Genomic DNA, 12,763 nt, shown 5'->3' on the forward strand with positions numbered 1-12,763 from the left:
TATATACTGTATTTGGTTTTTTTTTTTTTCTTCTTTCGAATATATTTATTAGTGATGAGTAAATGTGTTATCTGAGCATGCTCGTGTGCTCAAAAATATGTTTGAGTCCCCGCACCTGTATGGCTCGCACCTTTTTGACAGCTGCACCACATGCAGCTGTGGGAGACTTTATCTTTTTTTTTTTTTTTGAAGAGTCGGTTTGCACACAAGCATGCTCGGGTAACAACTATCACAACACATTCGCTCGCGGTGAACTCTGTTCAACAAGAAAACATGGAAGAAGCTCACGATCAAAAACGACGACTCTCAGGCCTTGCTACAGCAGACTACGTGAAAGGACCGACTCTACCTCCTCTGCTTCACTTTCTTTTATTTTTATTGAGTTGTGTGTTTAAGTTCTTTTAAATATACACTTTTTTCCAAACTCTTCTGTTCACTGTCCTGAGTATACACTGGAGAATCCTGCAAACAAGTAATATCATGCCCTATTTCCCTGATGGGGCATGGTATCACCGATTGTATTCCACATGGATCACCTGAGCCCTGCTGATCGCAGGTCAGGGTCATGATGTCGCCCCCCAGGTGCTGAACACCACCTCCAAAGTGTGGCACACTGAAGTGATAGCGCCTCTCGCTTTACTCTGCTAATGAATGCAAATTTTAAAAAGTACCTCTTGATACTAACCACTCATAGATGGGGTGCTGCTGGCGGTGGCCCTCCCGGTTGTGTTTTTGACAAAAGTGTACGAGACAGGACAGATGGAAAGGAGACTCTGCTTGGCAGTCTGAAAGACTGAGATAGGTGTGTAATGTGGAGCCAGAGCTCAGATTACTCAGTGTTGTATCGGGTACCCCCCCCCCCATCTTATGGACCATCCCTCCACCCATTCCAATAACCTGGCTCAATAAACTACCGAAACAATTATTAGACCACATGGAAATCCAAGCCTCCTAGAATGACTATGCTATTGATTAAAACCAGAGGGGCCCTTGGATTACCAACCCAATATTGTCACCCAAACAATATTATTTTACATCCATGCATACAAGACATGTTGGTATTATGAGAGGTAAAATGGATCCAATGTTAAGTTTCGCAAGTTAAGCGCAAAACGTCCATCACGCCTCTCGTTAGAAATCCCTGCAATCTCGCTGCTAGCGCTACCCCGCTTTTATGCCGCTCTCCTAATGAAAATAAAAATGGACGGATACACAGAGAGGGTGAGTGCGGAGTTTACTTCTCTTTTGCAAGGTGTGAAGAAATCTGATGAGAGGTTGCAGGGCAGTGATAAGGGTCTGTATACACTGGAGAAGAGCTTTATAACTGGGGCCCCAACATTCTGCCGTATGTAATGAGCAAATGACTGATGAAAACAGACAAACGCTGACAATCTGATCCAACTCGCTGAAGAAGATCAGTCTGGTTTATCACACACAGTACGGCTGAATAAGTGATTGTCGGCTGGGTTTTGTTTTTTCTTATTTTCCTGCTGGAAAATAAAGAAGGACGAGCTGTCCAGGAAGATGAGACACATAGAGGAGCTGTGTAACATGAGGGATCCACTGACTGTCTTACAGGAGCCAGACACCGGTGACTTGTGTGATCCGGAGGAGGGAGGTGATGAGGACACAGGAGGACATGATGGAGGTGACGAGGACACAGGGGGACATGATGGAGGTGATGAGGACACAGGAGGACATGATGGAGGTGACGAGGACACAGGGGGACATGATGGAGGTGATGAGGACACGGTGACGAGGACACAAGGGGAACATGATGGAGGGGACGAGGACACAGGAGGACGTGATGGAGGTGACGGGGACATGATGGAGGTGATGAGGACACAAGGGGAACATGATGGAGGTGACGAGGACACAAGGGGACATGATGGAGGTGACGAGGACACAAGGGGAACATGATGGAGGTGACGAGGACTCAAGGGGACGTGATGGAGGTGAGGAGGACACAGGAGGATGTGATGGAGGTGACGAGGACACGGGAACGTGATGGAGGTGAAGAGGACACAAGGGGATGTGATGGAGGTGATGAGGACATGATGGAGGTGACGACACAGGGGAACATGATGGAGGTGATGAGGACACAGGGGGACATGATGGAAGTGATGAGGACACAGGAGGACATGATGGAGGTGATGACACGGGGACGTGATGGAGGTGATGAGGACACGGGAACATGATGGAGGTGATGAGAACACAGAAGGACATGATGGAGGTGACGACACAGGGGGACATGATGGAGGTGATGAGTACATGGGGACGTGATGGAGGTGACGAGGACACGGGGACGTGATGGAGGTGATGAGGACACAGGGGAACATGATGGAGGTGATGAGAACATGGGGACATGATGGAGATGACGAGGACACGGGGACAAGATGGAGGTGATGAGGACACAGGGGGACATGATGGAGGTGATGAGGACACAGGAGGACATGATGGAGGTGATGAGGACACAGGAGGACATGATGGAGGTGATGAGGACACAGGGGGACATGATGGAGGTGATGAGGACACAGGAGGACATGATGGAGGTGATGAGGACACAGGAGGACATGATGGAGGTGATGAGGCCACAGGTGGACATGATGGAGGTGATGAGGACACAGGAGGACATGATGGAGGTGATCGGGGTGCGGAGCTGATCTCACACATATCACACACATTATCTGCTATGATAAGAGATATAAATGTGATCTTCTATGTTCAGGATCCTGCAGACATATTACTGGATGTAACCACGGCTGCTAATAATCTCCTTATATCAGACGATCTGAAAACTGTGACCTGGACAGAAATAACACAGAATCGTCCAGAAACAGCAGAGAGATTCCAGGATTGTCCTCAGGTGATGAGCAGCAGGGGATTTACCTCAGGACGGCATTACTGGGATGTGGAGAGCAGTGATGGGCAGTCGGTTCTTTTTGGTTATCCGGCTCTCACGGCTCTGCTTGCCAAAAAGCAGAAATGGATCTCTATTGAATGTGTCCAAGAAGTATCGTTTCTCCTTGCGGAGATTGACATGCTAAGCATGCTGAGATGAGGAGACTTAAAGCCGCAATGCTCCTCTGGGAATTATGCAAATTGTCTCTTCAAAGAGGAAGAGGACTCGAACTCTAGTGCCACCTATTGGAAGTAGCAATCCTAACAATCAATGTTGACCCTTTATTGAGGGTCTGGTTTGACTTTTTTCCTAAGTCATGTTTCAAGGCTCGTTAAAGTGTCTGTTAGAATTGCTACTTCCAATAGGTGGCACTAGAGTTCTAGTTCTCTTCCTCTCTGGAGACAATGTGCATATTGAATGTGTTCAGGTGTCTGAAACCCCACCCACCTACCGCTGAAACTCCGCCTACTTGCTAGCAACCAATTACATTGAGTGGGTGGAGTTTTGTTCGGGTGGGAGGAGTTACGTCTGCGGAACACCAGGATTTTATGCCCAGTGTGAGCCGTTCAGAGAATTTAGAGGCTCTCACTAGGGTGTCGGCTCCCATCGTTCTCTTTACCGGATCGTTCGCAAACGACCCATCGCTAGTGGAGATCAGTGGATCAGGATGGTGGAGATGTGTTACCCCAGCATAGACAGGAGAGGGCGTCAGTCACACATTAGAGATAATAACAAGTCGTGGTGTTTATATAAAGGGGTGATGAAAAATAATCAGTATTCAGTGATACATGACAGTGAACAGATCCCATTTCCTCACCAGATCTCCAGTGATAGAGTCAGGATATGTCTGGATTATGAGGCCGGGCAGCTGTCCTTTTATGAGCTGTGTGACCCCATCAGACACTTACACACCTTCACTGCCGCCTTCTCCGAGCCCCTACATGCTGTATTATGTATGTGGAAGATCTATAAAGATATTAGGGAGGAGCAGCTGTGAGGCACCATGAAATCTACCTAGTGACTGGTGACATCTAAGGGAGCACAATATACCGTATATACTCGTGTATAAGCCGACCCCCCTAATTTTGCAACAAAAAACTTGGAAAACTTATTGACTCGCATATAAGCCTAGGGTGGAAAATGCAGAAGCTACTGGTAAATTTAAAAAAAAAAAAAAAAGATACCAATAAAAGTAAAATTAATTGAGACATCAGTAGGTTAAATGTTTTTGAATATCCATATTGAATCAGGAGCCCCATATAATGCTCCATACAGTTCATTATGGCCCCATAAGATGCTCCATACAAAATACACCCCATGTAATGCTGCACAAAGGTTAATAATGGCCCCATAAGATGCTCTATAGAATAAAATGTCCCATATGCTGCTCCATAAAGGTTATGGCCCCATAAGATGCTCCATAGAATAATTTGCTCCATATGCTGCCCCATAAGATGTTCCATTGATTATGCCACATAAGATGCTCCATAGATTATGCCCCCATAAGATGATCTGTTCTGTCCTCACTTATTGAAGCAGACTTCATGTAGCTTATACAGGCAGCTAAACTGCTATACCGGGGTCCAATAAGGAGACTGTAGGTTGAATCTGTATTTTATTGAATGTGGTGGTATATTGATGCGGTGAAACTACAATACAAACGTATATACACTCAGTCAGTACGGGGTACATAGGAATACATAATATACATAATACATTACAAATCAACATCTGCACTAATAGCTAACCAGGGGAGAACTAACTAAGCAGGCTAGTATGAGATAGGAATTGGATACAGGAAACATAAATACATACCAGTGATGCTGTCACAAGGGGATAAGAGAAATGAGATGCTTCCTGAATGCAGGCAGAAGGAAAATAGACTGGAGGGAAAATGGGGGCTGAACTAACCATAATCCTTTGCAAAAGGCAACCAGGGGGCATTGCAACCTGACCAGAATGCACTGCAAACAGAGGGAAAGAGCAAAGTGAAAGTAAACACACAATAACCCTGCGGTTATGACTCTGGTCACTAGATGGAGCCAGAAAACACTTAAAACATTAAGAAGCAGAAAATCAGGGACTATGAATTAAATGTCGCAGACAGAACATGCTTCATAAAATTCTGCACAGATTATACCCCCATATGCTGCCCCATAAGATGCTCCATAGATTATGCCCCCATAAGATGCTCCATAGATTATGCTCCATACGCTGCTGCAAACAAAAAAAATTGACATACTCACCTCTCGTCGCTGGGGGACAGGTGCTGGTGTCACCGCTGGCTCAGGACCCCGGCACTGGCGATATTTACCGATCCCCGCTCCATCGCTGCGCACCGCTCTGTCTCTGTCTCCCGGGTCTCTGCAGTGACGTTCAGCAGAGGGCGTGTACTGACTACGTCATCGCGCCCTCTGACCTGAACTTCACAGTCAGAGGACGCGTAGGACAGAGCGGCAGCTGTGGGACGGGGACAGGTGAATATTGCATATACTTATGCCCTCCTGGTGCTGTCTGTGCAGCCCCGCTTCTCCCACAGTCTCCGGCAGCTCCTCCTTCCTTCAGCGGTCACGTGGTACCGCTCATTAAAGTCATGAATATGTACATATTCATGACTTTAATGAGCGGTACCACGTAACCGCTGAAGGAAGGAGCCTGAGACCTGGGAGAAGCAGGGGGGCTGCAGAGATGTGCCAGGAGGTGGTAAGTATGATCTGACACCCCCACTCCCCCTCCTCCGCCGACCCCTGGCGTATATGACTCGCGTATAAGCCGAGAGGGGGACTTTCAGCCCCAAAAAATGGGCTGAAAATCTCGGCTTATATACGGTATACAAGTTTGACACCATTGCATTCGTAGTGACCTAAATTATAATTTAAATACAATTGTATTTAATTGGTTTCTTGTTTTTGCATGATTAGAGAGGTTTTCCACCCATCTCTTGTGGGTCGTGCACATAAAGGCCGTCCTCTGCAGCGTGTCAACATCGGACATTACCAGTCTGAATCCTGCTCATATAGGTACTATACACATGGTCAGGATTTTAAATACATCGGTTAGGGACTGCTCTGATATGGGTTACCTTGACATTTGGTAGAGCGGCTTAGTATACATTTTTCGCCAAAAAACATCAACCAAATACCCTGTTTTTATCATCTTTGTACTAGCACTTGCTGTTTACTGTTACTTCTTTACAGCAGAGTATTTTTATATGTTTGTTTTACTGTGCTTTTCTAAAGAATCATTTGCCAGGTCACTTTTACTGCACAATGCATACCATGAAAACAAAAAAACGCAAAAACAATGGTAACATGGCACGGGACAGTAGCTGTGGTCAAGATATTCTTGCGCCCTGGCACGTTACATGGAGGTGTCCTCGCTGGGTGTGTGGACTTGTGCTGTGAGGCCGCTATGCCCGTGCAGGCCGCATGTAACCTCTGTTGCTGGATGGCCAGGACCAGATGTCTGACAGTCAAGGACGGAGACAACCAGATTAAAATAAACCTTTCTACTGAACAATAAGTTGTGGAGAGTTATATACAATAGACAGCGGGCACATACCTTCTCCAAAGTTTCCCTGACAATGCGGAATATTTTCTCATACAAATGGAATCCCTTTTCTCTTCTCTCTCTTTACTTATCGTCTGTCTTCACGATTCCTCACCACAACCCTGTTCAGCACGACAGCTCAGCTAGTAAGAGTCCTTCACTCCACCCGCGGCTCTGTGTCTCCTTCCCCATCTAGGGAACTACACCGGCTTGTGACAGTCTTCACCCACCTTGGCTGTTACCTATTTTGTTATATTACAATCTGTGTCTAAATACCTTTGTAATACGATTTGTGTGTGATGCATCAGCACTAAATGGTCCAAGTTGGTGAAGTGAAGTGAGAAAAATATAGGTATAAATTACATTTATGGAATCAAATAACTAAAAATTGGCAATTCTGCTATGAAGCCCCTGTCCGAGTGATGTGCGCTGAGTCACCCGCACCCAGGTACGGACTGGGGCTGAAATTCAGTCCTGGCATTTGAAATCACTCAGGCCCATGTTGTCCCAGTCCCCATGAACCAGATGGGATATATTACTAATATTACCTTGTATGGAGGAAAGGAAGATTTTCTACAAGACCAATATTTCTAATGATACCCGTGAACACATCCACAAGGAAATAAGATGTAACTAATATCCCAGGAAAATGAAGCGAACCAATAAATATTCTGTGATAAAATCACAATATTTTTATTTCATGAAAAAAGAATTAAAAAAGACCACATGTCATTTTAAACATAATATACCCCTAGGTTTCGCCCCCGGAAGAAGCAAGAGGGCAAAACGCGCGTCGGGGTGCGGGGGTCTCTTGCACAGCTCCTATTTATGGTCATATTGCAGAGAAGGTAATTAAGTTTTATACTTATATTCCATACTGTGTAACAACTGCTTCTATCTCATATATATATTTTTTCGGTGTCTCCTGCTTGGATTATTGTATAATATCTTGTGGATAAAATTATTGCATATATGGAGACTATATTATAGACCTTATTGATGTGTATCATGGAGTTAATTATTTTAATTGTTAACTTTATATAATGATATTTGAAATTAACATTAGGAAGCAGTTTTTTTTTATTATACCTCCTGTGACATTTAATTCTCTTCCTGAAGAAGTGGTGATGGCCAACTCACTGAATGAATGTAAGAAAGGAATGGAGGCTTTTCTTGTGAGTAACAGTATAGAAGGTTACGAATGAAGACAAGGCAGCCTATGACCAGACAGACCCTTCTGGCATTTGCCAGAATTGCCAGATAGCCAGTCCGGCCGTGTTCGCACCCATAGACTTATATGGGTGCGAGTGTGCCGAGACTCGGCTGAATGTCGGTGACAATCGAAGCATGCTGCCATTTCACTCGCAGCCGAGAAAAAAAATGTGATGGGAGCTGCCCCATAGATTAAGACTGGTCTGAGTGCTATGCGATGTTTTATCGCATAGCACTCGTCCGTATTCATCGCTAGTGTGACTCCGGCCTAACAGTAAAAGATGCAACGAAAACAATTCACATAAATACACCCCCCCAAGGCAGTATTCGCCAACTCCGGTCCTCAAGAGCCACCAACAAGTCATGTTTTCAGAATTTCCTTAGTATTGCGCAGGTGTTTGAATTCTTGCCTGTCCAGGTGATGCAATTATCACCTGTGCAATACTAAGGAAAGCCTGAAAACATGACCTGTTGGTGGCTCTTGAGGACCAGAGTTGAGTAACACTGCCCCAAGGAATCAGATCCTTCATGAGGCTCCTCACACTGGTCGAATGATCCATCGATCATATATTGTGCTCAATGTGATGTCACCAGTCAGATTTCTTCAATAATGATATTTCCTCACAGCTGCTCCTGATATCTTTATAGAACCATCAAATACACATAATATAGCATGAAGGGGCTCGGAGAAGGTGGCAGTGAAGGTGTGTAAGTGTCTGATGGGGTCACACAGCTCATAAAAGGACAACTGCCCGGCCTCATAATCCAGACAGATCCTGACTCTATTACTGGAGATCTGGTGAGGTAACGGGATCACTTTCCTGTTATGTCTCATTGAATACTGATTATTATTATATCTCCACAGTCCTCCAAGTAAACACCAGGACTTGTTATTATCTCCAATGTGTGACTGGCGCCCCCTCCTGTCTATACTGGGGTAACACATCCCCACACTCCACCATCCTGGCCTACTGCCCTCCACATTCCAGTAATGTCGTCCTGAGGTAAATCCTCTCCCGCTTATCACCTGAGGATGTTCCTGGAATCTCTCTGCTGTTTCTGGACGATTCTGTGTTATTTCTGTCCAGGTTGCAGTTTTCAGGTCGTCTGATATAAGGAGATTATTAGCAGCCGTGGTTACATCCAGTAATATGTCTGCAGGACCCTCCCCATAGATCCCTCCCGTTACCTTCTCACCATCACCCCAAGTCCTGACTATTACATCACCTCACCCATATTTTATACCTGGAAAAGATACAGTTTTGATGTGACCGGTCACAGATCGGGCGCTGAGAGGTTGTGGCCTCATTTTTTTTTTTTTTTTGAGGTGAGATGGTTTGTAGATATGTTATTATATCAGAGAAACCTGCATATAACATCCCTGCAATCACATCCACATCTACATCATGTGTCTTATCACCTCTGTCCTCATCATTTCCATCATGTCCTCCTGTGTCCTCATCACCTCCATCATGTCCTCCTGTGTCATCACCTCCGTCCTCCTCAGGATCACACAAGTCACCGGTGTCTGGTTCCTGTAGGACAGTCAGTGGATCCGTCATGCTACACAGCTCCTCAATGTTCCTCATCTTCCTGGACAGCTCGTCCTTCTTTATTTCCAGCTTCTGGATCACATCAGACAGTGACAGTGACTCCTGCTCTTCCCGCCTGGAGATCTCACTCAGGACCTTCTTCTCCAGGTCGTCCACCCGTCTTCTGATATCTATAAACAGGGCAGTGACTCTTTTGGCTTCTCCAGATGATTTTTCTTTAACTTTTCTCCTCTGTTCCTCCAGACTCCGGACTCTTTCCTCAGTCTTCTTTCTCTTTGTGGTCAGTTTCTGCAGAACATTTCTCAGTTTCTTCTTCATCTTCTCAGAGGCCTCCTCCAGCATCTCCACCCGGTGTCCCCGATGTTCTCCGGCCAAACTGCAGGACACACAGATACAAGCAGCGTCCTCAGTGCAGTAATATTCCAGGATCTTCTTATGGACAGAACATTTCCTGGTCTCCAGAGAAGTGCTGGGATCAGTGAGGACGTGTTCTGCTCCTTTGCTGTGAACTTTCAGGTGATTGTCACACAGAGAAGCCTCGCAGTGTAGACAGGATCTAACAGCAGGTACAGGAGAGTGAATGCAGTAAGTGCAGCAGATCCCGGTGATCTCCTCCTGAGGTGGATGAGTAGACCGGAAGTTCTCCACTACATTACACAGAGTTATGTTCCTCTTCAGTGTCGGCCGCTTGTTAAACTTTTCTCTGCATTCAGGACAGGAATAAACTCCAGAATCGTCCTGAGTATTCAGGATCTGATCAATACAGACCCAGCAGAAGTTGTGTCCACATCTCAGGGTTACAGGATCTGTATACAGGGTCAGACAGACGGAACATTCCAGTTCTTCTCTCAGATCAGCGGACGCCATGGCTTCCTTTCGTTTCATGCAAAAAAGGAAACTGACAGTGAATGTTACAGGGGCGTGTTTCAGGAAATATGACGTTGCACAACTTGTGTCTGAGAGTCGTCTATTAACCATATAATGTGCTAACTGGGAACAGAAAAATAGGTAACAGGGAAAGTGTTGATTTCTCCATGTTTATACTCTGCCCTCCTATTAGAGTAAGCAAAACCAAAGGAAAAAACACTATTTTGATCAAAAAAGTATAAAGCTGTCCCACCACGGCAAGGTGTACCCATTTGAGACAGTAACTACACTAACTACTGAGCTGTGTAGTTCACTTATAGTCCCTCTGAAGCTGGGTGTCCGTTTGGGACCCAGAGACTCTGCCACTATTCACACTAGGTAGGTTTTAACCGTTAGTGTAGTTACTGTCTCAAATGGGTCACCTTGCCGTGGTGGGACAGCTTTATACTTTTTTGATCAAAATAGTGTTTACCAAGTACCCTATCTTATTTAATGCACTTGCTTTTTTACTTATTTACCTTCATTAGGGTATATACACACATTGTTTTTTCCTTTGGTTTTGCTTGCTTTTATGGCCAGTGTGAACATGCTTTTACATCATGCATGTCATTCAAGTCTCCTCCAGTTCAGTTTTTTTGTTTTTTCCTCCTATTAGAGTGTAAGCTCCTGTGATCAGGTGCTTGTGACGAGCATCGGGCAGGGAGCGCCGTCAAAGATTGCGGGCAGAGGCCTATCCAGCCGACCATATTAAACAGACAAATGGGTGAGCTGTTTCTTTTTTCTCGGGGTGATGAAACGGTGGCCTAAAGGGAGAAATTATTTTACTGCAACCATCACCTGTGGAAAAGCCACTGTACAGCCCGAGCCTTATTGACAATGATATCATCCGTAAGCCTCATCACTGAGATCAGTACAGATCTGGAGAATAAACTTCTTACAGGGTAAATAATGGTTATTACACTTTAGAGAACAAAGGCTCGGAGACTCTGGGTTTTCTGTACCGGAATAACTGGCAATAAATAATGGGAAAGGTATTTCCACCTGATTTTTTCATCCTAATTTTCGTGATCGTTATTTTCAAATGATAGATCCATACACCGAGTTTGGAAATTGTTTCTTATGTTTTGCGATATTGGGACATGAGAGGAGTGACCAGATGTGAAGGAAAGCGGATGCGAGAAAAAGAGCTGCGTGCCAAGTGATTTCCGTGCAATCGGAGGGATAAACGTATTAAAGAGGACTCAAAAGGATGTATATGATACCCTGCCCATCTGGAGAACATCCTGGGACCTTCAAATCGAAACTCGTGGGCTTTGGTGAGCTGTGGCCTACAGGCGAACAGGGAACTGCAGAAGGCCTGTCAAGACTTGGGCTTGGGGGACCAACTCTTCCCTTTGGGGAAGCTACAAGGTGGGTGTGAGGCAGCGGGACCCACAGCACCGCGACACCCTACCCAAAAAAGACTCTATACCCCATCCATTGCCTGAATATCACAGATGTATCCGCCTTGGTGTGTGTACCTGGACACCCACAATCATTTTCATTAGACCACCGCCATTTTGCGATCTGCACTCTTGTGTGACGCTGCTGAGCGGAAAACTCTTGTCCCCAGTGGTAACAATCAGGGACACTCTGTACGCTGCCTCTGTGTCTCTACATCATCTCACCGTGCTGCTGTACCTTGCACTCTCCTTGAACCGGCCATTACTCTGTGGTGACCTTTTCTGTGGAGCCTCCGGGAATAAAGAGAGACCTGACCTGATATATTATCTTCATGTGATGGTTGAGCTGAGTTCTTTGGTTCAGTGGCATTGAAAGGGTTTATTAACTTTGGACCCACATATACCAAAACCTGTAATAGAATTAGACATATGTGGTGCTCCACCGCTATCGACACTCCTTGAAACTGCACTGGTATTATCTAATTACTGCACCGAAATTGACCTTATTTCAATGTTACTAGGCCACACTCTGACTATTGGCATATTTTATTTACATGGATACTAAATTACATTTGTCAGAGAGTCACATCCGGGCCCAGAGGTGGAGGGGGGCCACTGAAGGCAAGCAGGGCCTGTGTCACCATTCGGTGCACCTGGCAAGGTTATTCTGTATGGAGCATTATATGGGGCCCATTCTGTATGGAGCATTATATGGGGCCCATTCTGTATGGAGCATTATATGGGGCCCATTCTGTATGGAGGACTATATAGTAGGAAATGTACATTTATAAAGGGTACACTGCTGAGGGCAGTTTCTACTGGTAGGGTACATTTACTAATATTCCATTTATCTCTAAGGCTATGTGCCCACGTTGCATCTTTTTTAGCCTTTCCTCCACGTTTTTGCGGACACGGAAATGCTTAAAAAATGCAGTCCTATGGGATTCCGCAGTTGCTGTGTCAATGCTGCGGATTTTACCACTGCGGAATCGCATAGCGGTAAAATCTGTAGCATATTCATTATTTCTGCGGAATCACAGCGATTCCACCACCATAGGATTGCATTGAAATGCTCACTTTACGCATGTGGCTAATATGCCCACCATGCGTAAAGTGAGCGTTTCATGTGCGGATGGTACCCAGGGTCTGGAGGAGAGGAGACTGTCCTCCATGCCCTGGGTACCATATAACTGTAAAAAAATAGAATTAAAATAAAAATAGTGATATACTTACCCTCT

At 45.3% G+C, this 12,763-nt stretch overlaps 1 protein-coding gene across 1 annotated transcript; it reads right to left on the reverse strand.

Moving 5' to 3' along the window:
- Nucleotides 1-7,120: 7,120 nt before the first annotated feature.
- Nucleotides 7,121-10,096, reverse strand: LOC141083260 (E3 ubiquitin/ISG15 ligase TRIM25-like). Its single transcript, XM_073567428.1, has 2 exons — nucleotides 8,896-10,096; nucleotides 7,121-8,828 (listed from the first exon to the last, which is right to left on the reverse strand). Exons 1-2 carry the CDS (start codon nucleotides 10,081-10,083, stop codon nucleotides 8,268-8,270), a joined length of 1,749 nt encoding a protein of 582 aa, XP_073423529.1. The 5' UTR covers nucleotides 10,084-10,096; the 3' UTR covers nucleotides 7,121-8,267.
- Nucleotides 10,097-12,763: the final 2,667 nt, after the last annotated feature.

The sequence above is a fragment of the Dendrobates tinctorius genome, unplaced genomic scaffold (assembly GCF_039654945.1).
Source record: "Dendrobates tinctorius isolate UK_male_01 unplaced genomic scaffold, ASM3965494v1 ptg000020l, whole genome shotgun sequence".
NCBI classification, from domain to species: domain Eukaryota; kingdom Metazoa; phylum Chordata; class Amphibia; order Anura; family Dendrobatidae; genus Dendrobates; species Dendrobates tinctorius.

What these genes read in the sequence shown, in the direction of transcription:
- LOC141083260 (XM_073567428.1), bottom strand. Translation starts at nt 10,083, where the DNA reads ATGGCGTCCGCTGATCTGAGAGAAGAACTGGAATGTTCCGTCTGTCTG. An exon ending in TTTCCAGGTATAAAATATGG is followed by an intron (nt 8,829 to 8,895) that starts GTGAGGTGATGT and finishes ATCTATGGGGAG; the next exon opens with GGTCCTGCAGACATATTACT.